This window comes from Mastomys coucha, unplaced genomic scaffold (assembly GCF_008632895.1).
Source record: "Mastomys coucha isolate ucsf_1 unplaced genomic scaffold, UCSF_Mcou_1 pScaffold7, whole genome shotgun sequence".
Lineage (NCBI taxonomy): Eukaryota > Metazoa > Chordata > Mammalia > Rodentia > Muridae > Mastomys > Mastomys coucha.
This window is the reverse complement of record NW_022196913.1, coordinates 491,087-514,547: the sequence shown is the minus strand read 5'-3', so window position 1 is coordinate 514,547 and position 23,461 is coordinate 491,087. Positions and strand designations below refer to the sequence as shown.

General features: G+C 43.1%; 1 protein-coding gene and 1 long non-coding RNA gene across 3 annotated transcripts; one reads left to right on the top strand and one right to left on the bottom strand.

Annotated features, from left to right (window-relative positions):
- The first annotated feature begins 6 nt into the window (after positions 1-6).
- Positions 7-23,461, top strand: Hspa14 (heat shock protein family A (Hsp70) member 14). 2 transcript variants are annotated; one of them, XM_031359523.1, is made up of 14 exons: positions 7-185; positions 1,616-1,696; positions 1,779-1,861; positions 9,991-10,039; positions 10,176-10,281; positions 11,517-11,607; positions 13,344-13,448; positions 14,465-14,626; positions 15,485-15,640; positions 17,898-18,000; positions 20,587-20,799; positions 21,205-21,378; positions 22,554-22,624; positions 23,278-23,461. In XM_031359523.1, exons 1-14 carry the CDS (start codon positions 129-131, stop codon positions 23,354-23,356), a joined length of 1,530 nt encoding a protein of 509 aa, XP_031215383.1. In that variant the 5' UTR covers positions 7-128; the 3' UTR covers positions 23,357-23,461. The 2 variants fall into 2 exon arrangements, with proteins under 2 accessions (XP_031215383.1, XP_031215384.1); XM_031359524.1 differs by lacking the exons at positions 9,991-10,039; positions 10,176-10,281; positions 11,517-11,607; ... (6 more) ...; positions 22,554-22,624; positions 23,278-23,461 and adding an exon at positions 4,948-5,164.
- On the bottom strand, positions 15,399-22,159 carry LOC116082673. Its single transcript, XR_004115384.1, has 3 exons — positions 21,174-22,159; positions 19,853-20,059; positions 15,399-15,714 (listed from the first exon to the last, which is right to left on the bottom strand). It is a non-coding gene; the product is annotated as an uncharacterized LOC116082673 (long non-coding RNA).

Genomic DNA, 23,461 nt, shown 5'->3' with positions numbered 1-23,461 from the left:
CTGCAGACCGGACGCAGTAGGCGGGCGGGAACGTGAAGTCTCCGCAGTGCCTGATGGGCTTGTTCCGAGGAGGCTAGCTGTGGCTGCGGAAGGGTCCTTCGTTGAGCTGCTGTGCTCTCCGCCGTCTTATGGCGGCGATCGGCGTGCACCTGGGCTGCACGTCAGCCTGTGTGGCTGTCTACAAGGTGAGACTGGGGAGCTGTCTCCTAGTTTCCTGGCGGCCACCCTATTCTCTGGGCTCCGGGGCATCGGCGGGGCATCGGCCCGGGAACCGTGCGTGCAAGCAAGTGGCAACGTTGCGGGGTTTTGGCTCTCCCTCCAAGGCCAAGCACGCTGTGTGGAGGGTGGATGCGGAGAGCGGGATCTCAGATGCTTCAGGATATCCTGGACGTCTTGGCTACTGTCTCCTTTGAGGAGTTTTAGGGACGAAAAGGCCACGGGATACCCAGAGCAGTCCTCGGGATCTCAAGCCTACAGGATGCACTTAGGAAACCAGGCCATAGGATGCCCAGAAGAGTTCAGAAGACGTCCGGGCTCCAAGATGCCTAGAAGAGTCCCCGGGGCGGGGGGCATCGCTCTTGTAAAGATGCCTAGAACAAGCCTGGACTTCAGGACTCCCTCGATGCCAGAGAGGTCCTAGTGACAACTGACCTTAGAGTCCCTAAGAGGTCACAGTGACGTCACGGGTTCGGGGTTCCCAGAGGTGGGAGGTATTTGGAATTTGTGAGCAGTCAGAAGCACTGTGTAACTGCGCTCGAGAGAAGGGTACCTAGTTAAGAATTGAGACTTGTACACACTTGATGATTCTAGAACTGAGAACTTGACAAGGAACTATGGCTTTTTTCTCCTGAATGTCGATGCAGGAGGAACAATGTCAAGGAATTTACCCGATGGTAGCTTCAGGTTTTAAGTCTCATCTGATTTACCAGGGGAGTAGCTACTGCATTTGTAGGGAAGCTGGGGTAAAAGCTGGATTTGTGGGAGAGCCATGTAACCATGCTCACTCTCCTGGTATAGAATGTATACTTTTGATCTAGCTTACTGCGCATGCGCAGAACTAAACGGAAAAATGCATGGAATAGAAGCCTTTTATTAAAATATAAGAAACAAATAGTGGCAGTTAAAAGACCAGTTTATGAAGGACAACCTAAGAAAGAGAGACACTGCCAACCTGGTAAGGCTGTGCAAGGTGGAGCAGTCTGTGAGGACTGAACTCTGATAGCGTTGTGCTTTTATTGATTGTTACCAAAAAAAAAAAAAAAAAAAAAGCCTTTTGGCAAGTCAATTACTGAATACCAGGACGTCTTCTCTGATCTAGTTGTCTGAAGGAAACATTACCTAAGCAATTATCAGCCATTGCAAAAATTCCTGGTTTGCAGGAATGTCTTGCTACTGAGGTCATGCAAAGGCTTTGAAATTCCCAAAGGAAGAACAACCCCATAAGTTCCAATCACTCATTGTTTACAGATGACTTCACGGCCTGAATGGACATCACTCAGGCACCTGAGTGAATGCCAGGAACAATAGTTTTTCTAAAATTCCATCACAACCTGCAGGGATATTCAATGAGATTGTGTATTTCAGTGTGAGAGAACTAACCCTCTCTCGTCTTTAGGACGGCCGGGCGGACGTGGTTGCAAATGATGCAGGGGATAGAGTTACGCCAGCCATTGTTGCTTACTCGGAACGGGAACAGGTACCATCTAGTGCCCTCATTGGTTGTTCTTGAGAATAATGAAGAGTCTCAGCATAGTTGTTGACGTGCCGCTCTTTTTCAGGTGGTTGGACTGGCAGCGAAACAAAGTAGAATAAGAAATATTTCAAGCACCGTGGTGAAAGTAAAACAGATCCTTGGCAGAAGGTATGATAGACAGTACTTTAAGGTGTGGTGGCCAAAGAAATGTGCTTGCACATTCTGGGCCCATTGCTAAGGAGATGAGAGACATTCCCGCTCTGTTAAATGTCGGTTACTTTAGGGAGTGCCTCAGTGGGCTTGTTCAGAAGTTTGCTTCTAGCTGACAGGTCTGAGAGTACTAATGAATGCCAGCCCTCAGTTAGTCATTTAATGCTGGTCACAACTGTTTTTTTGGGCTTTTTGCATTCTTATATCTGCTTGAGCGGGGTGAACTTGAATCATTTTGTTGGAATTTGAAGATGTCTGTGCATGGTGACTGAGTTTTGCAAAATCTTGTATCACTAGTCATAATTTCTTCAGCTACTATTGATTTTCCTCCTTGAGCCCTTTGTGACACTATCTGGGAACTGACTTTTTCCAGTCGACTCACAAGTGTAATCGTTGGAGAAACAGCTTAATTAATATTTGGAGAAGCAGGTCAGTCATCTCTTATGACTTTAATCAGAAGACTCCAGAAGCTTGCTTCCCTAGACTTCGGTCCCTTAAAGCTATAGTTTATCCTAATAATTTGAGCCTGTTCCTTTTCTCTGGAGTAGCAGGCTTTACGGTGTTCTGAGTGCTTTCACATCTGTGATGCCCTTGAATCCTCTCGACATCCCCGTGAGGACCAGTCAGCCAGGTTCCATCCTTTGATATTTATAGATGAGGAGGTCAAGGCTCCCAGAATTTGTAACTTTTCCAAATTACAGTGGTGAATTAGATAAGCATGCAGGTCGGAACGTCTAATCCTTAGCTCCCCTCTGCCTTTTCTACTTCATTTAACTAGGATGTAAATATTAGGCATTTCTTTGTGTTGAACTTAAAAGTTGGGGATTGTTAATTAGATTTAATACTTCACTTACATAGGCATGTTTATTTCATGAGCTCTTGACTGCTTACACAGAACTTGCTATCACTGTACTAAAGAACGAATTCAGATGTTATTGTGTGATGATTATAATCCCATATTCATTAGCGTTGGTAGGTATTACTAAGTGTGTTAAAATGTACTGCTAAGCATATTAAAAGTAAATTGGCATAAAATGTTTTTGAATCATAAATGGGGAGTTGTGAAAGATCTTGAAGCCAGAGTCATTGAGGAGCCAGTATTTTTTAAGTAACCGTACCCCTTTGGAGATAATGAAGGCAACCATTATATTATTAGATTCACCATTTCCGTCAGTGGTACTGTCCTACAAGACTATAGCTGAGCATCACAAACAGAACACTAATGTTGATTGCATCAAGACAAAGAATGTCTCTGTATGGATCCCCTAGAAGCCAGTGGTGTTTGGATTTGTTTCCTTTATGCCTCCACAACTGTCATTTACCATATTGTGTACTTTATATTAGCAGACCAGCTTAAGCTTGCTTTTCTGGCCTTGAAGGTTAAATCCTTTTAGCAAGAATGCACCAGTGAGTCACATGGGTAACACATAGACCCTGCACAATAAATGGACCACAGTCAGCAAAATGGACCAGTGCCATTCAAGCATACCACGAGGCCACAGCCCTGCTAGTACTTGTCTTGAGTTAGTTGCCTCTGCCCCAGTTGTTTTCCTTCTTGACCTAGCTGCTGAACCACACATGGTTATCTTGGGTCTCAGCCCCGGATGTGTTTGGCCTTTTGTAGAAGAATGAGTCCTTTTGCTACCAAGCCATTAAGCCCATCGTCTATCTCTTCCCGTGGGTGGATGAGCTCTCAGAGTCTTGGCCATATGCCATGGGGCCTATGCACAGGTAACACTGCTTATCCTGTTGCCAGGATGATCCTTACACCTGCCCTGTAACTCTCATTCCCCTGTGGCCTTCCAGCCAGAAGTGTGGTCCTCAGACCTGCCTTCTCAGCAGAGAGCCCCGGGAGGAAAGGACCGGCAGGCTCCTGGAAACATGCTGAGAACACACAGAGCTTCCCTACACCTTCAAAACTGTGCCCTGCTGCCCAGGAGCTTGCTTCAGTAGCCTTCCTTCCCCGCCCGCTATGGCCACCACCAGTAGCAGCGCGGGCATCCGTTGGTCCAGACAGGAGACACGAACTCTTCTCTCCATACTAGGTGAGGCAGAGTACATACAGCGCCTCCAGACTATGCATCACAATGCAGATGTCTATCAGGCCGTGTCTAGGCGAATGCAGCAGGAGGGCTTCCGCCGCACCGAACGCCAGTGCCGCTCCAAGTTTAAAGTGCTGAAGGCACTGTATTTAAAGGCCTGTGGTGCCCATGCCACAAGTATGGGGGATCCTCCGCACTGCCCATTTTACGATACATTGGATCAGCTTCTTCGAAACCAGATAGTGACTGGCCCAGACAACTTAATGGAGGCTGCTGCTTGGGCCAACCACTGTGATCAGAATTTAGTAGCCTCTGACAAGCCGGAGGAAGAGGGAACCAGCATTCAGGAAATGAAAAGGACTCGGGCAGCTTATCGTCAGTGTATTTTGCAAACAGTTAAGGAATCAGATGAGGATTGTCATCTGAGAATCAGTGACCAGACGCAAGAAGCCAGTGGCCTTGAGGACTCCTGGGATGAATCCTTGGGTGCAGGTAACTCCCGAGCATGAGAGGGGACTGGGTCTTAGAGTTACTTGGTAGTGTTAACAGTTTTGATAGCACTCTCTTGTGCATAGCTCGTTTCTGTCTCATTGGGCCCTCTCCCAGTTTTTTAGCTATGACCCTGGTATGTAGTCAGACTCTTCACACAGGGTCTTTCACAGCATCCTAGTTTGGGCATTATTTGTGCATGCTAGGCCAGAGCTCCAACCGTGAGTGATTTGTCTGGCCTTTCGCATCATTTGTAATGAGTACTTAGGAATACATGGTGGGGGGAAACGAGTTGGATAGCCACATGAAAAGCATCTCAGGGAACACACAGTCATTTTTATAGCTGTTAAAGAAGCCAAAATATCCACATTACAGAATCATTTCCCTTTTATTCCCTTGTGGAAAGAGGCCTTCCCAAGAACTACATACTTTTTTGTCTCAACTCTATTGCTGGCTGCAAGCATTCCCTTAGCAGGCATGTCCTCTTTGCAACACTGTGGCTTTGTTTTTCAGGGTGTTCTCAAGGGACCCCCAGCTACAGCAGCTCCCACCACCTTTTCAGAGGTGCAGTTGCTCCCTGTCAGAGCAACCCCATGAGCAGACTGGGTGTGTCGAGGGAATCCAGTCCCTGCACCAGTACCAGCACCAGCCAAAACTCTCCTGGGGCAGCCTCCACACCACAGCCTCCAGGCTCCTCTTCAAGCGTTGCTTTTCTCTCTGGTGGGGATAGACCTCTGACCTCTTCTCCACGGTGGGCAAGGCGAAGAAGGCGCTCAGTGGCCAGGACCATTGCAGCTGAATTGGCAGAAAACAGGAGGTTGGCACAAGAACTCTCCAAGAGAGAGGAAGAGAAGCTGGACAGGTTGATCGCTATTGGTGAGGAAGCCAGTGCCCAGCAAGACACTGCCAATGAGCTGCGCAGGGATGCTGTCATCGCAGTCAGACACTTGGCGACAGCAGTGGAAGAAGCAACTGGGGCTTTCCAGCTAGGGCTTGAGAAGTTGCTTCAGAGGTTGATTTCAAATACCAAAAGCTAGGAACTGACTGAATGGATACCTTCCCAAACTGGTACAAGTCTATTTCTAACATCCACCTCCGGGAAGCCTGGCTCCTTGTCTGTATCTTCAGGAAAAAGGAGCAGGTGAATTGTCAGTACGCAGTTCCTTTTCCTGAGATTCTCCACCAATGGAAAGGCCCGTGTGGAATGAAAGAGTGGCCCTGTCAAAACCAGACGGAACAGCCCATGAGCTTGCTTGTCCTGGCTTCCTCACAGTATGGGGCAATTTTCTTTACCTCTACCATGGTCTCCTCATCTGTCGAGGCAGATCAGTAGTCATTCCTGTCCTGCCTACCTCACAGGGTTGTTGTGAGGATCAAGTGGCTTATAGATGTGAAAAGTTTTGAAAGTTTGAAAGCACTGTATACATGTAAGTTATTAATGCATTTGCCCTTGGCTAAGGGGAGCTGGGGTAAGCCCATTTGTTTACAACATACACAAGTATAGCATTGTCCCATGACCTCATTGCTTTAAATCTTTATCTGTTTAATTTGTTGGCCACTTAGATTGGGGTCTCAACTTCTTACATGTCTCTGTGGCTCACTAGTCTAGGCATGATTGCATTTGTGTCTTTGTCTCTTACATTTCCGCTGCTGTACCACTCACCTACCTACTAACAAGCCCTCCTTAGTCCATCCAGCTTCCTTTCTTTCATTTGACTAGTTCCTGGTTTCTATAGAGATGACCTTCTGTTTGAGCACTGTGGAGGTAAATGTCTCACATTGGTAGACTTTGATAAGGCAGAATAGTGAGTGTTTTATGAAGTAGAACGTATAAGTAAATTCTTTGCATATAGTATTATCTGAGGCTCTTTAAATACATAAATTGTGTGTATACATTGTGGTTGCCATTTGAACATGGAAATAACCTGGATTAATGCATTTGCATCAATCCATTGCCAATCGACTTGTACCTGATTGCCTTTGTTTCTGTTAGCTGGTGTTTTATTTGGGCCCTGCCATGTTATTGAGGGCAAGCCTAGATCCAGAGTAACTTTTTTCCAAGTGATGTAAACAAGAGTTGGTAGGATTAGTGCATGTGATGAAAGAGAGTAGCTCCCTTTGCCTTTCAGCCTGGAGAATGCGGGAAGTGGTAAAAACCTCTGCCAAGACATAGCACACACACACAAACACACACACACACACACCAGCAAGCGCACTCCCCTGACCCAGGAGGTGGTGACAGAAACCACAACCCTGCGAGGTTACTGGCCTTCACTGAACTGGTTCTGAGTGGGTCTTGTAGAACTCTAGAATCACAGCTAAGACTCTTGGAGATATAAATGTCCTCCTGCCAATCAGAAGCTGGGGAGAAAATAAGCAGGGGTGTTGGGAGAGCTTTGGGGTTTTGGAGTGGGGCAGGAGAGTAGCCCATTGTAGCCAGGGGCTTAGTGGAAGCTGGAAATTTGAATTCATAAAGAAGAGGACCAAAAAAAAAAAAAAAAAAAAAAAAAAAAAAAAAAAACCAACAAAAACCAGTGGGACCTCATGGAACCAGGAGTAAGTGGCAAAGAGCAAGCTGTAGAGTGAGTGCTGGCTGCCTGAGCAGTGTGTGTTGTTGAGTTTACTGGAACCTGGCTAGACTGCCCAACTGCAGCCCCAGCCACTTCTGTTGGCATTGGAAGCAACACCTACCCTTTTTGTGCCTCGATTTCTTTCATCTCCAAGTTGAGGAATGTCTACTACGTCATTCTTATAGTATCTTTCAGTTCTAGAATTTTAAATAATATGGTAAAGGTAAAAATGGGGGTGAGCTATTTATAGTATTTTCAGTCAGCAGCTGTTAATGTATGTTTGAAATACTGCTTACAGTTGTATTTAAAGGCACCTTCTATAATATGGACATTTATCGCTCTGCTGGTGAAAGCTCTAAGCATCACACCAGATGGACACCCGCTGATGCCTTTCTTTCCTTGAAGTGGATATATAAGTGTATGTTGTCTTTTGTTTGAGGCCATGATATGGAAAGGTGCATATCTGTTATAACCAGATAGAGCTAATGTGGATCATAGTATTCTGGAAAAAGCAGAGAAGTACTTTAACAAGACCTATGCCGTAAGGATCTAATGGTGGCAGTGTGTGGATGGGCATCTATCTACTTGACATAGGAGACAGGCTGGAGCAGAAATGGAGTTAAAGTTGAGGTATCCTGAAAACCCAAATGGGCAGAATAAACAAGGGAATAAATCTCAAGGTCCTGAAGAGTTAACAAGAAAACATACATGGTGCAGGCCGTGTGCAGGAGGGCAGACTGGAGTCCTGCCTGAGCTGAAGGCTAACCCGCTACCTCCTCCATCAAACCTTTCGCCATTCTGTAATTCAGGTTCTTCCTCTAAAATGGGAACTAACGATTGCCCATCCTACCTACCTCACAGGGGTGTTGTGAGGACCAGCGCACAGGTGAACGAATGTTCAGTTAGATTTGTAGACACTGGGGTGTAACAGGAGTGGGGAAGAAGACCCCTAAAGCACGTGAGTGTGGGTGTTGCCAATTCCAGGTCCCTGACCACTGTAAGAGATACTTGAGGATAGGGTGGGCATGCATTGCTGGTAAGAACTTGTGGTGCAATGGGAGACTCAACTCCTGCGGGGCACAGTGTGAACAAGGCGCTGTGCAGACCAGTCAGTCACCCATGTTTGTCTGCCATGTAACTTAATCCCGCTGTAGACAAATAAAGTTTTGACTTGTGTGTAACTGTGGGTGTGTCCACTACTTTCTAATGGGAACTGATCCTCTGTCACTTCCATCCTGCTTTCTGTGTGTCTACCTGTGAGATTCCAGTGTTGGTTATGTATGTCTTGCCCCTGTGCCTACATGTGCATCCTATATCCAGATGAAAGAGACCCTCTTTGCATGACAGGAAGTGAATTTTTAGAGTTCTATCAATTCTAGAAAATACCTTCCTTGAAAATAAGCCTATGTTTATCAGTTAATAACTTACACTCTCTACAGTCAGTAGATGTTCCTGGCCAGTTATATTAAATTGTTCTGAACACATGAGAATTATGTGGAACTTAGGGCCCTGGTTCAAATTCCTACTCTGGAGATGTTTTGTCTTTTTTTTTTCTACAATCCCTTATAATGTCTAGGATGAGGTCTATATGGTTTGGAAAACATGAAGGCCAGGCAACTTTATGAAAAAAAAATTTTCCTAAACCCTACACTGTAGGTCTGACTGTTGACCAGTCACATCATTAATTAGCTGTGACACTTGGGGCAAGCTTCCTACCTCTGGCCTCTACTAATTTGTTCTCAAATTAATTTTTCTGTGATATAAGGAAGGTAAGATGAACCTGCATGTGATTCCAGAGTTCTAAACCAAATGAGCCTATTTTAAACCCTCAGATGGCAGAGGTCAAGGTTCTCAAATGACTTCTGGCCCACTGTTGTCCTCTATTACTTTTCAGCTCCTATTAAACTTTTAAGACTCTGGGTAGGGAACAGCCAGAGCTCCTCAGAAGTCTACTAGAAAGGTGCAAACTTATGTTTTAATCTCTGTGTGAAATTTTAATTTTAATTAAATTTTAATTTTAATTTTAATCTCTGTGTGATCAGAGTTCTTTGAGGAACGGAATTAGAGTGGTCATTTACCATGTTAGCAGAAGGCTGCTGAGGTGTAGCTGGGGTCAAGTCCTGGCCTTGTCCCTGTTAGCTTGTAAGTGACTAGCCCTCTCTGAGCATGTCTCTGAAATAATGCACACCTAACCGGTCCCACTTGGTATTATAAAGCCTGAATGGGTGGTAAGTTTGAAAATAGTGACAGTTGCATCTATTGATATTAACATAGTGCAGTTATTTGGTATTTTATTTGAGGCATTGATCTATAAGATCTTGGCATATGCATACCTAGACTACAGCTTTCTATATCCAATGTTCATACTTTTGCTTAATTTTGGTGTTGGGCATTAATTTTCAATTATAAAACCAAGCTACAAATGTGGGGTAGGTTATTTGCCCTGAGTTTAGTGTTACAAAAGCCCTTTGTATCTCAGTGGTTGGGTCTTCAGGATTGTGGGTATGAAAATGGAGGGTATAGCTGGGTGGTGGTGGCGCACACCTTTAATTCCAGCACTTGGGAGGCAGAGGCAGGCGGATTTCTGGGTTCAAAGCCAGCCTGGTCTACAGAGTGAGTTCCAGGACAGCCAGGGCTACACAGAGAAACCCTGTCTCAAAAAACCAAAAAAAAAAAAAAAAAAAAAAAAAAAAAAAAAAAAAAGGAAAGAAAAAGAAAGAAAATGGATGGTAAATCATTGACTGTGTTCAAATTCAGAAATGCCTGGCAAGGTCCGAACAAGAAAGTTAATCTTTCCAAATGTGATGAGTAACTATTACAGCTATTGTAAACCCTCCATTAAAGTCAAGCTTCTGTGTTATTACTGAACAGTTTAATAATTTTGTTGGCATACTCTATCTGTTCAGTCGTGTGAAAAGATTCACCTTATGTGTCTACAATATTAATTTTTTAATGCTGAGATATCTTTCTATTTCCCTGTGAACAGCTCTGCCGATCCACAAGCTCAGAAATACATCTCAGAAAGTAAATGCTTAGTAAGTATGGTTCTTTCAGTCTCCCCTTACACAGCAGCTCATTGCCAACAGCTATGCCCTAGAGTGTTAAACTGAAACTCATCTAAAGATTTATTTAAATTAGTCTATATTTGGTATAATTATAATTTTTTTTTAGGTCATTGAGAAAAATGGGAAATTGCGCTATGAAATAGATACAGGAGAGGAAACAAAACTTGTTAATCCGGAAGATGTTGCCAGATTGATATTCAGTAAAATGAAAGGTACTGCTCAAAAGTTAACAACTTAATTTTCTTTTGCAACTTCCTTTTTTTTTTGGTTTTTTTTGAGACAGGGTTTCTCTCTATAGCCCCGGCTGTCCTGGTACTCACTCTGTAGACGAGGCTGGCCTCGAACTCGGAAATCCGCCTGCCTCTGCCTCCCAAGTGCTAGGATTAAAGGCGTGCGCCACCACCGCCCAGCTCTTTTGCAACTTCTTAAAGATATTCATATTATTTATTTACATGTACATGTGTGTGTGTGTGTGTGCGTGCCTGAGGTTAGAAACATCCCCTGGAGCTGGAATTAGAAGCAGTTGTGAGCTGCTTGAGGTAGGTGCTGGGAACTGAACTCAGGTCCTCTCCGAGAATGGTACATGTACTTAACCACTGAGCCACCTCTCCAGACCCTAACTGTTAATTTTAAATGATCCCTTAAAAGAGTGGGGACAGTGGTTCCCAGTGCTGAGAAAGATGTATTCTTGGATCCTTCTGGCTGGCTATTTTGGCCTACTTAAGTTCTAGCAGCGTGTGCATGCAAATGCACTCGCGCGCGCGCACACGCACACACACACACACACACACACACACACACACACAGATTTGAGGTGAACTATTCCACGAATTAGCAGCTAGATCTAAAGTAGACTTTGCTTGAGTCTGACCTTAACCTGTAAGGACAGGTCATGCCTGAAATGCTTGGGACCAGAGGTATATAAAATTTCAGATTTCTGTTAAACTTGGGGATATTTACCTAGAGTCTACCAATTAAGAATCCTAATTCCAGGTAATGGCTTATGTGGGAGGCAGAGGCAAGCGATCTCTGTGAATTCTAGGCTAGCCTGGTCTACAGAGTGAGGTCTAGGACAGCCAGGGCTACTCAGAAAAACACTTTAAGAAAAAAAGGAATCTTGAGAGGCAAGGCAGTCCTTACGTAGGGTCTCTTCTCATTAATAAATTTGAAACTAGTTCCCTGAACCCAGTCTAATTTAGATTTTTGACAGTCCAAGCCTGAAAAGCCAAGCTCTTGGAAAGTACCTGGTTCTGTGTCCATAATCCATCATGAGAGAAGCACAAGAAGCTCCGCATGACCTAAGACCCACAGGAGGGAGTAGACGGGGCAGGCAGAACCAGGACCTTTGCTGGGAAGATCTTGTGCTTCGGTTAGGAAACTACTGAGAGCTTCATTGCTTAGCGTGTCGTCACGATACATTTGTTTGTGTTTGCTTTTGAATGTACAGAAACAGCACATTCTGTCCTGGGCTCAGATGCGAATGATGTAGTTATTACCGTTCCATTTGACTTTGGAGAAAGGCAGAAGTCTGCTCTGGGGTAAGTGTAACTGTCTTAACATAGCTAAAGGAAATACAATTGCACTCAGTAATAAAATGTGAGGTTATCTTTGGAAATAGTTCCGGGAGCACAGTGTCTCATGATATGGTGAGTGTGTCATGGTAATGCCATTAGATGCTGTTGTGATGGAAGCTGTTTTGCTATGAGGTTATTAAACTGCTGTTTAGGCATCATTTTGCCTGTCTCATGTAGTTGAGGCTTATGTGGGAAATATATAAGAATGTTGTTTTAAAAAAGTAATTATTAAATAAATGGGTACTGTAAAGGATCCAAAATAGCAGCTTCATAGGTAAAAGGGAGGTTTATTCAGAACCATTGGGATTGTCCCTGGGAAAAGCAGGGGAAGGAGAGGTTCCCTTCCTTAAGGGAGTCATGCACCTGAGAGGAAGGGAACCCGTGAGCCAGCGTGGCTTTGAAGTGGGCAGCAGGTATCTGCTGACTAGACCCTGACAGAGCCTAGAGACTGGTACAGAACTTGATGTGCTATTAGGCTATGTCAGTGGCAGAGCCACAGGTCCCTCTTGCTAGAGATAGGAGCCACTTCTTTTTATCGGGTAGAGGTTATTTTCCTAAGCCCCAGAGGGGATGCTGGCTTTTGTCTAAATTCCAGACTTTGGGAAAGGGATTTCTTGGGACTAGACAGCATTTTAGTTCTTAATTCTTAACATCGAAACCAAAAATGGTCATGCGATACAATTCTTAGCTTGCAGGTCCTTACTCTTCCGTAGAGTTCCGCCTGTGCTTTGGTAAGCAGAGAACTGCTGTGGGGCCAGAGGAAAGAAATTGGAAAATTCCACAATGTTCTAGATATTTTTACTGCTTCCTAAGATTTGTAGTCATGGGCATTTATTTGATTTCTTTATTTAGTCAAAAATTACTGATTTTTTTTCTCATAAGGTATAGTATATTCAGGTAGAGTAGTACATAGGGATGGGTGGGTGTGGCTCTGACCTCTCAGAACTAACTCTAATCGTGACAGTGTTCTTGTTAAATGAGAGGAGATTATTCTGAGCAATATGGAAGCAAGGTACCACTCCTAGACTTTCAGGGCCCAGAGACTCCTCAGAAGAAGTGAACTTAAAAAAAAAAAAAAACAGATATTTTTAAGAGCTATCTTTTACATTTCTTTCTATTTGTGTGTATCTGCACATTGTACAGTGCATATGTGTTTGCTGGGACTTTGGAGGCCAGAGGGCCTATCAGGTGTCCTCTGTCATGCTCTGCCTTTTTTATCTCATGAGATAGACTCTCTCACTGATCCTGGCACTCACAATATGCCTGGGCTGTCTGGATATCAAGGATCCTGCCCTGCCACCTGACTTGTCCATACACATGTGTACGCACACGACACACGCACTCACCCTCCCCAGCACTCAAGTTACAGACACACCCCCACACTTTTGTTCTATGTGGGTGCTGGAGATTCAAGCCCAGATCCTCAGGCTTGGGTAGCAGGCTTGTTTACTGACTGACCCACTCCACAGCCCTAACAGATTTCAATAGAAACACAAACCATTTTATCAAAAACACTGGCTCTGGACAATGCATTTTTAAACAGAAAACAAGATCTAGTCACTTCCTTTCCATGGGTTCTACTTTCTTGCACTGTGTCTTCTGGAGTATCATTTGCCAGAGCATGAACCTGTCAGCCCAGCTACAAGTCTGTGACCAAGTGTGTTGTGATACAAGATTCACTGAGAGCAGATTGTTCACAGGGAGGCAGCTGGAGCCGCTGGGTTTAACGTGCTGCGACTAATCCATGAGCCGTCTGCCGCTCTCCTTGCTTATGGGATTGGACAAGACCGCCCTACAGGGAAGAGGTAAACACTACATATCTAGTTTTCAGTAGGACTCTAGCAGCCCAGCAACATAGTGGCAACTTTCACACAGGAAATTCTTGCCTCCCATCCTGCTGAACAGCTGCGAAGATGGAAAAGCAGAGAAAGGAGAAGCTGAGCATCTTCTGTCACCTCCTTTTGTCGTGGAGTCTGGCTGATTGTGGAGTGGTCCAGTTTCCAGCCCACACTGGAGCATTGTTGGTTTTGCTTCGGTGTTTAGACACTTTTAGAGACAGTTGGTGTTTCCTTAACAGAGTTATGGCCACACATGCTAGAGAAATTCATTTAGATACAGTGTTAACCTTTCCAAATAGTTGGACCCTGTCCAAATGTCTCATGATCAAAGAAACTAATGTGTATAAATCACTACAAAATTATTTTGAAGACAGATTAATGTAAAAATATTAGAAATTATGAATTCTGATATATATTTAATATATGAAGTGGGGGGAGCTGGTTTCTACTGTCCTGCTGTTGGGGCCATAAGCTATGTTGTATTAACTTATAAAATATTTACAGGATAGCTTTATTTAATTCTTTTCAGATTCATAATTATGAACCCTTGTTTGATTTACTTTGAAAACTTAAGTGTTCTCAAACCTAGTTACTCCAAAAAATAGATTCTTCAGTTAACTAACTGAAAGGAACTTTAGTTTCAGAAGAACATGAGTTTAACGCTCATTGGTCCAGGAGACAAGCCAATGGGGCTTAGACTTTCTTCATTATGATTAAATGTATTTATTTTTTTATATATACGAGTGCTTTACCTGCACGTACACCTGCATGCCTCAAGATAGCATCTGATCCCAGTACAGATGGTTGTGAGCCACCCTGTGGTTGCTGGGAATTGAACCCTGGTCCTCTGGAGAAGCAGCCAGTACTCTGAGCTACTTTTCCAGTCCTCATAAATAGATTCAAATGAATGGCTTCAAAAGTACAGCCTGGCTTTCAAATCTTGTGATTCTCAGATGAGTTACCCATTTTTTTCTCTCTTGAAGCAATGTTTTGGTGTTTAAGCTTGGAGGAACATCTCTATCGCTCAGTGTTATGGAAGTTAACAGTGGGATGTATCGGGTCCTTTCCACAAACACCAGTGACAACATAGGGGGCGCACATTTCACAGACACCTTAGCACAGTACCTGGCTTCGGAGTTCCAGAGGTGAGTACCCAGTCCAGGCTTATCGGGGTTTCACTTCAAGAGCTTCACTGGTTTGTTGTGGTTTGTTTTGACAATTTAAACTTGCCCTTTTATTTTTTCTTTTCCTTTTTTTTTTTTTTTCCTTTTCCTTGTGTAAGACTTCTGTGACTAGGGAGGTAGCTCAGCCTCTTGTACAGGAACTGAGCTCAGATCTGATACACTTTTGACAGCTGAGCCATCTCTTTAGTCCCAGTTTTTTAAACTGTTCTGGGACAAAGGAAGATGTTTTTCTCATGTGGAAACCAGGTCTTCATCTGTAAATTACAATGTCCTCAGAAACAGAGGCTGTGCCAGGAGTGTGCCTTTTAAGTCAGGAAGGGCGGTGCATATTTGTAGTCTCAGCACCTGCAAGGTAGGGCAGGGAACATTTGGGGGACACTCAAGTTGAAGATAGCTTGATTTTTTTTTTTTTTTAAAAGGGTGATTTCCCACATGGAATCAAAACGTGCTGCTTTTTATTATAAAGATATTGCCTAACAAAACAATTGATCATTACTTAAAATAATGTACACTGCACATGGAAGACTTGAACTTTACACATCTAGGGGTGTGGGGAAGCATTCTGAGCTCAGCAGTATTAGCACCTCACTAGCTCCCATCATGCACAGTATTGTATGGTGAAGCAGTTTCTCATGGTTACTTAATACATTCAAAATAGTATAAAGCCACATTTTTCCTGAAATGACCCAGACAATATATGTAGAAAATTTAACAGCATTAGAAGCCACATAACTAGTATTTGATTAATTTATTATTGCCATAATGGCATTAAATTGTAAATGACCTAGGACCTTTAAACTTCAAACGTTATGTCTTTAGGTTGTTCAAACATGATGTGAGGGGAAATGCCCGAGCCATGATGAAGTTGATGAACAGTGCTGAAGTGGCCAAGCATTCTCTGTCAACCTTGGGAAGTGCCAATTGCTTCGTAGATTCCTTGTATGAAGGTCAAGATTTTGATTGCAGTGTGTCCAGGTAAACCTGATACACAAAAGTTCAGATATTCTGTGTGTGATTTTCCAGTGTACCGCTTTTCTTTCCTTGGTTATCTGTAGTGAGGGAATGTCACTGTCTTCAGATTTGGAGCTCATTTTTTTAAATAAAGATTTATTATTATATCTAAGTACACTGTAGCTGTCTTCAGATGCACCAGAAGAGGGTGTCAGATCTCATTATGTATGGTTGTGAGCCACCATGTGGTTGTTGGGATTTGAACTCCAGACCTTCAGAAGAGCAGTCAGTGCTCTTAACTGCTGAGCCATCTCTCTAGCCCCTGGAGCTCATTTTTTAACAGACTAAATAGTTGCTACAGTTTGATTCCCAAGTTCTTGTTATGTTATTACTCTTTACTGAAGATTGACAGCTGTCTGTCCTCACTGTTTTGGCCAGGCTAGCTGCCAGGGAGTGAAAGTTATCAGACATCCCCCCACCCTTATCTTCCTTGATGCTGGCATTGCAGGCACATGCTGCCATGCCCAATTTGTTATATGGGTGCTGGGGACTTCAACTTAGGTACTCACCCTTGCCCACTGAGCCATCTCCTCAACCTTTTGCTTTGCATTTTGAGACAGGGTCTCATGTAGCCCAGGCTTACCTTAGCTCACAGTAATGGAGGATGACCTTCTGTATCTACTTCTCCAGGCCTGGGACTGCAGGCATGCACCACAGTGCCACTCTGTGCAGTAGTAAAAGCCAGGACTTCATTCGTGCTAGCCAGGCCCTTTACCAACTGAGCTACGTCTCTACCCAATATGATCTTTATGACATTTAACAAACAGACTTACAGTAAAATTGTGTTTAATAGCCATGTCTTTTAAATGACCCAAGACACAGCTTACAAGTGATTGCCATCTTTACCCTAAAACCCAAGGGCCAATGATTAGCTGTCCCCCCCCCCACCTCCCATCGCAGTTAGCCTGTTGTACTTTCCCCAAATCTGAAAACCCAGTACTTTAAAGTTCAGTTAGTTACTGGCTCTCTTGGATTCTCTTGCCTGATTTTGGGCATCTTTTTCTCATAAAACAGCGTCTTTCCTTCCCTTGGCTATTCTGAAAATCCTGCTTTATGATGCTTAAATTAAAGTCATGTTGGAGGAAGGGAAACATTGCAGATACTGCCCAAGGAGTTTCTGTGGCTAGTGGCGAGCTCTCTAGTATAGCCCGAGGGACAGGAGATGTGTGAAAGTACATTGAAGTCTCTTCAAAGGTTGAGAATCTTTTCGGTCAGGGGTGGCGCACGCCTTTAATCCCAGCACTTAGGAGGCAGAGGCAGGCGGATTTCTGAGTTCGAGGCCAGCCTGGTCTACAGAGTGAGTTCCAGGACAGCCAGGGCTACACAGAGAAATCCTGTCTCGAAAAACCAAAAAAAAAAAAAAAAAAAAAGGTAGAGAATCTTCAGGTTGTTTCTATTTCTAGAGTGCCTTAGTGTCGAGTCTGTTCAAATTCACTCTGTGCTTGCTTACTCATATCTGTGTAAAAAGGAATTTATCTCAAACATTTTCAACCATAAAGTATATTTAGTATTTGTAGGTAAGAATATTTAAAATCACGCAGCTGCATTTAAGAAGTCAGGTGTGGGTCAGCAAAGTGGTTTAGTGGGTAAAGGTGCTTATCTCCCTGTCTGTATGCACCATGCAGACACATACAAACAGTAAGCGTAACAGACATTAAATACACGGGGTCTAAGAAGCCAGACAGCCCTCTTGGCAGCTGGAGAACTTGCCATGTGTTTAATGGCGATTTCTGAGTTATTTTTGCTGTTCATTAATAAAATGTAACTTTAAAAAGACTGAGTATGTAATGAGGCAGTCCAGCTTTCAGGGATAGCTGTGTCTCAATGCTCCATGTCAGTCTGCAGCTTTCTCAGTGCAGACTCTGTTGCTGTGGTGTGCTCTCGGGTGTAAAGGAATGTAACTGGGAATGCCTGTGAAAGCTGTCAGGGGAAGAGCGAAATGGTCCAGTCAGTGGTGCAGTGGACTTACTGTGGGGCACGCCGTGGGGTTGCACATCTTCTGTGTTAGTTTATGGATGCCTACAGGTCAGCCATGAGCAAGATGGCCCTCCTTTTGAGTTAGATATAGCCATCTTCAGACATGTGGGTGAGTAACTCAGGCACACACGTACACATACCAAGTGTCTGATAACGTGCAAACCAGTTCTTGAGGGATCAGTTATCTGCACTCAGTGTTTGCTCTGCCCTCTTCTCTCCATCTCATGTTCATCTCTGCCTGCAGAGCAAGATTTGAGCTTCTTTGTTCTCCGCTTTTTAACAAATGTATAGAAGCAATCCGGGAACTCTTGCGTCAGACTGGATTCACAGCAGATGATATCAACAAGGTAAATGCTTCATCTTGTCCAAGTTTCTTCTAGGGACAATTTCAGATTTAAAACTTAGGGAATGCTGGGAGGTGGTGGTACACGCCTTTAATCCCAGCACTTGGGAGGCAGAGGCAGGTGGATCTCTTGAGTTCGAGGACAGCCAGGGCTACACAGAGAAACTGTCTCGAAAAAACAAACAAAAAAAAATTTAGGGAATAACGGTGTAGAAAAATATTTATGTTTTGGAACTTTTGTTAATGTTTAACAAAACATGATGTGGTGAACTCATATGTATGTGTATATTTCTGTTTCTACACACACACACACAAACCAGAAAAGTTCCCTCCCAGTGTGTTTATGTACATGTGAGACAGACACATCCTGAGTATGTCCTGTGCAGCAGCATGTGTGCTGCTGACCAGTGACATCAGCTCTGAGGTAGGTACTGTCATCTGTCCCAGCTTGAGAAGAGGAACACTCAAGTGCAGAGATAAAGTGATTTCCTGAAGATCTTAAAGTTGGTGAGGAGTAGAAGCAGGATTTGGGGACTTATAGGAACATAGGCAACTCCTGGACAGCTGCATCATGGGAAAACCCTCACCAGCAGGGATGACATCTGCCATCCAGCATCTGCCTCCCTGGAACTCTCTGTCCACTCGCAGGCAGCCCTACCACATTGCCTGCTGTCCCTCAAGCCAGTGTTACTGTTCTGTAACCTAAAGGCAGGCCACATGGGAGCTTAAAATGTTTCCCTAGCTTCCTGAACTTATGTCGTCCCTCTGGGGCACTGTTTCAGTTCAGTGGAAACAAATAGCTGCACATAGCAGCTCTCTCATCTGCGTCTTACTTTCTGTCTTGTAAGAAGGCGGCAATACTTCACTGTAGAAGTAAGCAGTGTAGCTGATTCTGAGGGTTCCTGGGAACAGTAATGGAATGTCACCCAGGGAACATTTGGAAACATACTGTGAGTGATCCAGTTAGTGTCGGTTCCCGTCTTCATTTCTCATTTAACAGTCTCAGCAGTACAACTCTGAATTGTATTAATTAAAGTAAAGTATTCTTAAGCCTTAGACTGTTACTGTGGATATAGGCTTTTAAGAATTTAAAAACCCATAACTGCCTTTGGTCCGCTGCCCTTGCTGCAGTAGGCTCCGGGCTGCGTGTCTAGCAGACTGTGTGGAGCTCTGCTGCCATGGTTGCTCTCCTGACTTAACCATCGTAGGATGTAGGTTAAAGGAGCAGCCGTATGCAGTTCCCACCCTGTGAACTCGTGAAAGAGGACGAGCATTTGAGAACGTCTACTCCCTCTAAGGCTTCTGTTTCAATGTGGTATGACAGTATATACAGTTAGGCTCCTAGACAGGCCTGACATGAGGAACAGTTCTCTTACTGAAGGGGAGTGGACGATTGGGCTTTGTAGGCTTGAAAACATTTCATCCTCACAGAAGTCCTACAAGGTAGGCACTATCTACACTTCCAGATGTTTTATTTTATAAAACACTGACACTATAGTAGTAAGAGCAGATACTTAGGTGGTGTGTGCCAGTAAACTAAATCCTAGTTTCTTATGAGCTGACTGTTTACCGTCAAAATTCATGGTACCACTATGTACTTTTCATCCAAAAATGAAATGTTAAAAGCCAAAATTTTCCAGGGTTTTTTTTTGGGGGGGGGCTTATAGTTCACTAATAGTTTTTTGTTGAATTATGTTAGCTTACATTTTACTAATACAGCTTTTTGTTGAATATGAGATTTTAAAAAAAATTCTACATTTTTGTTCTGTACTTACTAGGATCATAAATTTTTTGAAAAAAATTTCCTTCCTAAAGGCAAACCCACATTAAAAAACAAACAAAACTGGTCTTCTCACCCGTTACCTGCAGATTGGTGTGGTCCCTGTCTCATTCCACATACTCAGAGCACTCGCGTTCTAACTGGGCTTCAGGGATGTTGAATTTGGAGAGCCTCCATTAAGGTTATATAAGTAGCTGTCGACGACCTCCTTTGCCAGGCTGTGTGTGTGATCAGCACTCTACATATCCAGCTCTCAGATGATGAGTGGATGAATCAGAGAAACCTTGGGGATTTACATAGAAGTTTGATATTAAGTTCTTCAGAGATGGGATTTAGTCAGATAGCATACCAAGAGCTTAAAGTTTATACAAGCATAAACATTTCTTTCTCAAGGCCCTTGCTGGTTTTCCATGGTAGAAGCAAAAAAAAAAGAAAGAATGACAGAAAAGAAAGATCTATGTCTGTCTACAGACATCTACACCACTTGCAGGCAGCCCTACCACAGGTAGGGCTGTGTATGGTGTAGTTTTCTTATGAAGAGATTAATGATACTGGTTATAAAAATGATGTAATATATATGCACATTAAAATGTTGGGATAATATAGAATATTAATTACTTCCTACTATTCAGTTGGCTATAATTAAACTGTACCATATTAATCATAAACCCAGTATGTATTGCTATGCTATATTTACAGTGGGATTCTGTGTCTTAACTCTGTTGAGAGGAAAAGCTGGTAAGCCCATTGTATATTGTAATGGTATGTCTCATGTGGTAGGGATGGCTCATCCTATCCTTCGTGTTCTAGGTTGTGCTGTGTGGTGGATCTTCAAGAATCCCAAGGCTGCAGCAGCTGATTAAAGACCTCTTTCCAGCCGTGGACCTCCTCACCTCCATCCCTCCAGATGAGGTCATCCCTATTGGTGCAGCCATAGAAGCCGGGATTCTTGCTGGGAGAGAGAGCACCTCAGGGGAGGACTGTGTCATGATAGAGTGTTCAGCCAAGGACATTTTAGTTAAGGTCTGTTTAGTTTCCTATGCGTTTATATAAAATTACTACAAATCTAATTGCTATAAGCTTCATTTATATTGTAGCATGTGATAATCCCTGTAACAAGTACAGTAAGAACTAGTAATTATTTCTGTGGGCTTTGTGTTATGTCAGTTAATATCTATGGAATATGTTGATTTCCTATGAAAATGAAGATACAGTTTTAAACACTAGCTTCTAGCAATGTAGAGAGAACTGTGTGTCCGTATGTAATTAACCATGGGGAGGTGGGACTGGGGGTTGTACCGTGGCTCTTCTCTGCCTGCTTCCAGAGTGCCGGTGAGGACCCCGTATTTCCATTACAGCAGGAGTAATGGGCTATTTTCAGTTGAAAAGATAAAAACCTTATGCCTGTCTTGCTTTGCTGCCTGCTAGGGAGTGGATGAATCAGGTGCGGACAGATTCACAGTACTGTTTCCCTCTGGGACTCCGCTGCCAGCCCGAAGACAGCACACGCTCCAAGCCCCTGGCAGTATATCTTCTGTTTGCCTGGAACTCTATGAGTCTGAGGGGAAGAACTCTGCTAAAGAGGAGGCCAAGTTTGCACAGGTAAATATATAAAACTGGACATTACAACTTTGTGTCAGGCAAATATTTCACTTTTCCTCTTGAAGTCAATTCGGTTAATATCTCCATTAACAAAAAATGTATGTACTCTGGTAACTCCTAAAACTAAGTTGCTTCTACTTACTCATTATTTGAAAGTGAGGAGAAATAATTGGTGAGCATTATGAAACAATAAGAATGAAACCATTTTGTGTTTACATTGCTTCTCTGTGCTCTTGGCTCATCTTAGTCATTTGGCAACTGGAAGAAGAAACGATTTTTCAGTTTGGTAAATACCAGGTGCAGTATGAGGTAATGTTCAAGCAGAACTGCCTGCCTCAAGTTGTCCTCTGACCTTTCCATACCTGTCAAGGCTCAAGCCCATGCACATGTGCACACAAAATAACTAAGATAAAAGAATTTTGTGAAAAGAAAATTGCAGGCTGAGCAGTAGTGGGTGGCACATGCCTTTAATCCCAGCACTCAGAAGGCAGAGGCAGGCCGATCTCAGAGAGTTTGAGGCCAGCCAGGGCTACACACAGAAACCCTGTCTTGGAAAAAGAAAAAAAAAAGAAAGAAAAAGAAAATCGCAGAAGATATATGGAACCAGATTGGGAAGAGAATATTTCTGTGCTCCCGTCTGTTCATTCTCCCTTTCCAAGTAAGTCATAGGACAGTGACTTGTAAAATTATTAAACTTGATCTTGGCAGAGTCCAGGACGCAATGCCAAGCATCTAACTGGGTGTATTGGAACACCTGTCTTTCAGAACTAAGAAATTATAACACCTCTTGCTGATAAATGTTACCCAAAAATTCTGTCTATTTCCAAGTATACACAGAAAGTGTGCTTGAGGGTAATCCATGTTACTATGGGTATGGCTTACTTACCTCCAAAAGTAGTCTCTTTTTTGAGAACAGTGCTTCTTAGCAACAATCACGTTAATTGGATATGACATAAAACAGGGACAGATAGATACATTAATTGTCTTACATCCTCCTACTAAAGAAGATAGAAGCTGATTAAGGCTTAACTCCTTAATTTCTGAATTCTCTCTAAATGGTAAGATAGTTGAAAACTGCCCCATTTCAAAAGGTTTGTTTGGTTAGAACCTTGATCCTTTACAATAAGAAAGTACTGAATTACCTTTATTTGTTTGTTTTGTTTTTGCACAAACAGGTTGTGCTCCAGGACTTAGATAAAAAAGAAAATGGATTGCGTGATATATTAGCTGTCCTTACTATGAAAAGGTACAAAACAAAATGTTTCCAATATTATGAAGATTCTCTGAAACTTGGTCCCTTTAGAGCCTGGCTAAATTATCATTCTGGGCAATTCATTTGTTAAAATGCTGCAGTGGTTTTCCTAGTGAGAGCTTCTACTTTAGAAAAAAGTGTATATCGAGTAATTAGCAGCCTTGTGGGTCTTGTGTTGTCCCTTTTCATCTATATGGGGAAACTCCAGGAAATTTGTTCCTAGTTAAATTAAGCTGGTGCCATTTGTTTCCTAGCAAGGCGATCTTGTCATTGTTTATTTCACGGAAAAGTTTCTCATTGACTTTAAGAACAATATAGTCTGTAAACCATATTTAGAAAGAATATCGAGCTTGTTGGAATGGGCTTGTCATAGTCTGGCTTTGGAGTTGGCATGACCTGTCTTGAGCTTTGTAAAGTCTTAAGTGTTTATTGTCTTAGATTTCCAGGGACTATAGCTATGATCTCAGAGGTCTAGAAGTAAATCTAAGAGCCTCTTAGAAAAGGCACATGCCAAATTTAAAGACACTGAACCTGTGTTTAATCTCTATCTTAATAAAATAAACTTCTTTTGAAAATTTCCATGTCCTCCTCAAAAACTTGGTGTTTGTAGGAACTGAGCTCATGAAACACATTTCTGTCTGTCTTAGGGATGGATCTCTACAGGTGACGTGCACAGACCAAGACACGGGAAAGTGTGAAGCCATCACCATTGAGGTTGTATCCTAACTGTTCAGATAAAACAAGGTTTTGTGTATAAGTGTTGTTTATAATAAACTGCTTTTTCAATGAAGGTATACGCTATGTTTCTATTAAAATACAATTCATTAGTAA

Bases quoted from the DNA above. Each gene is read 5' to 3' on its own strand.
- Hspa14 (XM_031359523.1), top strand. From the start codon at position 129: ATGGCGGCGATCGGCGTGCACCTGGGCTGCACGTCAGCCTGTGTGGCT. The intron at 1,697-1,778 runs GTACCATCTAGT...GCTCTTTTTCAG, and splicing joins CTTACTCGGAACGGGAACAG to GTGGTTGGACTGGCAGCGAA. The intron at 18,001-20,586 runs GTAAATGCTTCA...TTCGTGTTCTAG, and splicing joins CAGCAGATGATATCAACAAG to GTTGTGCTGTGTGGTGGATC.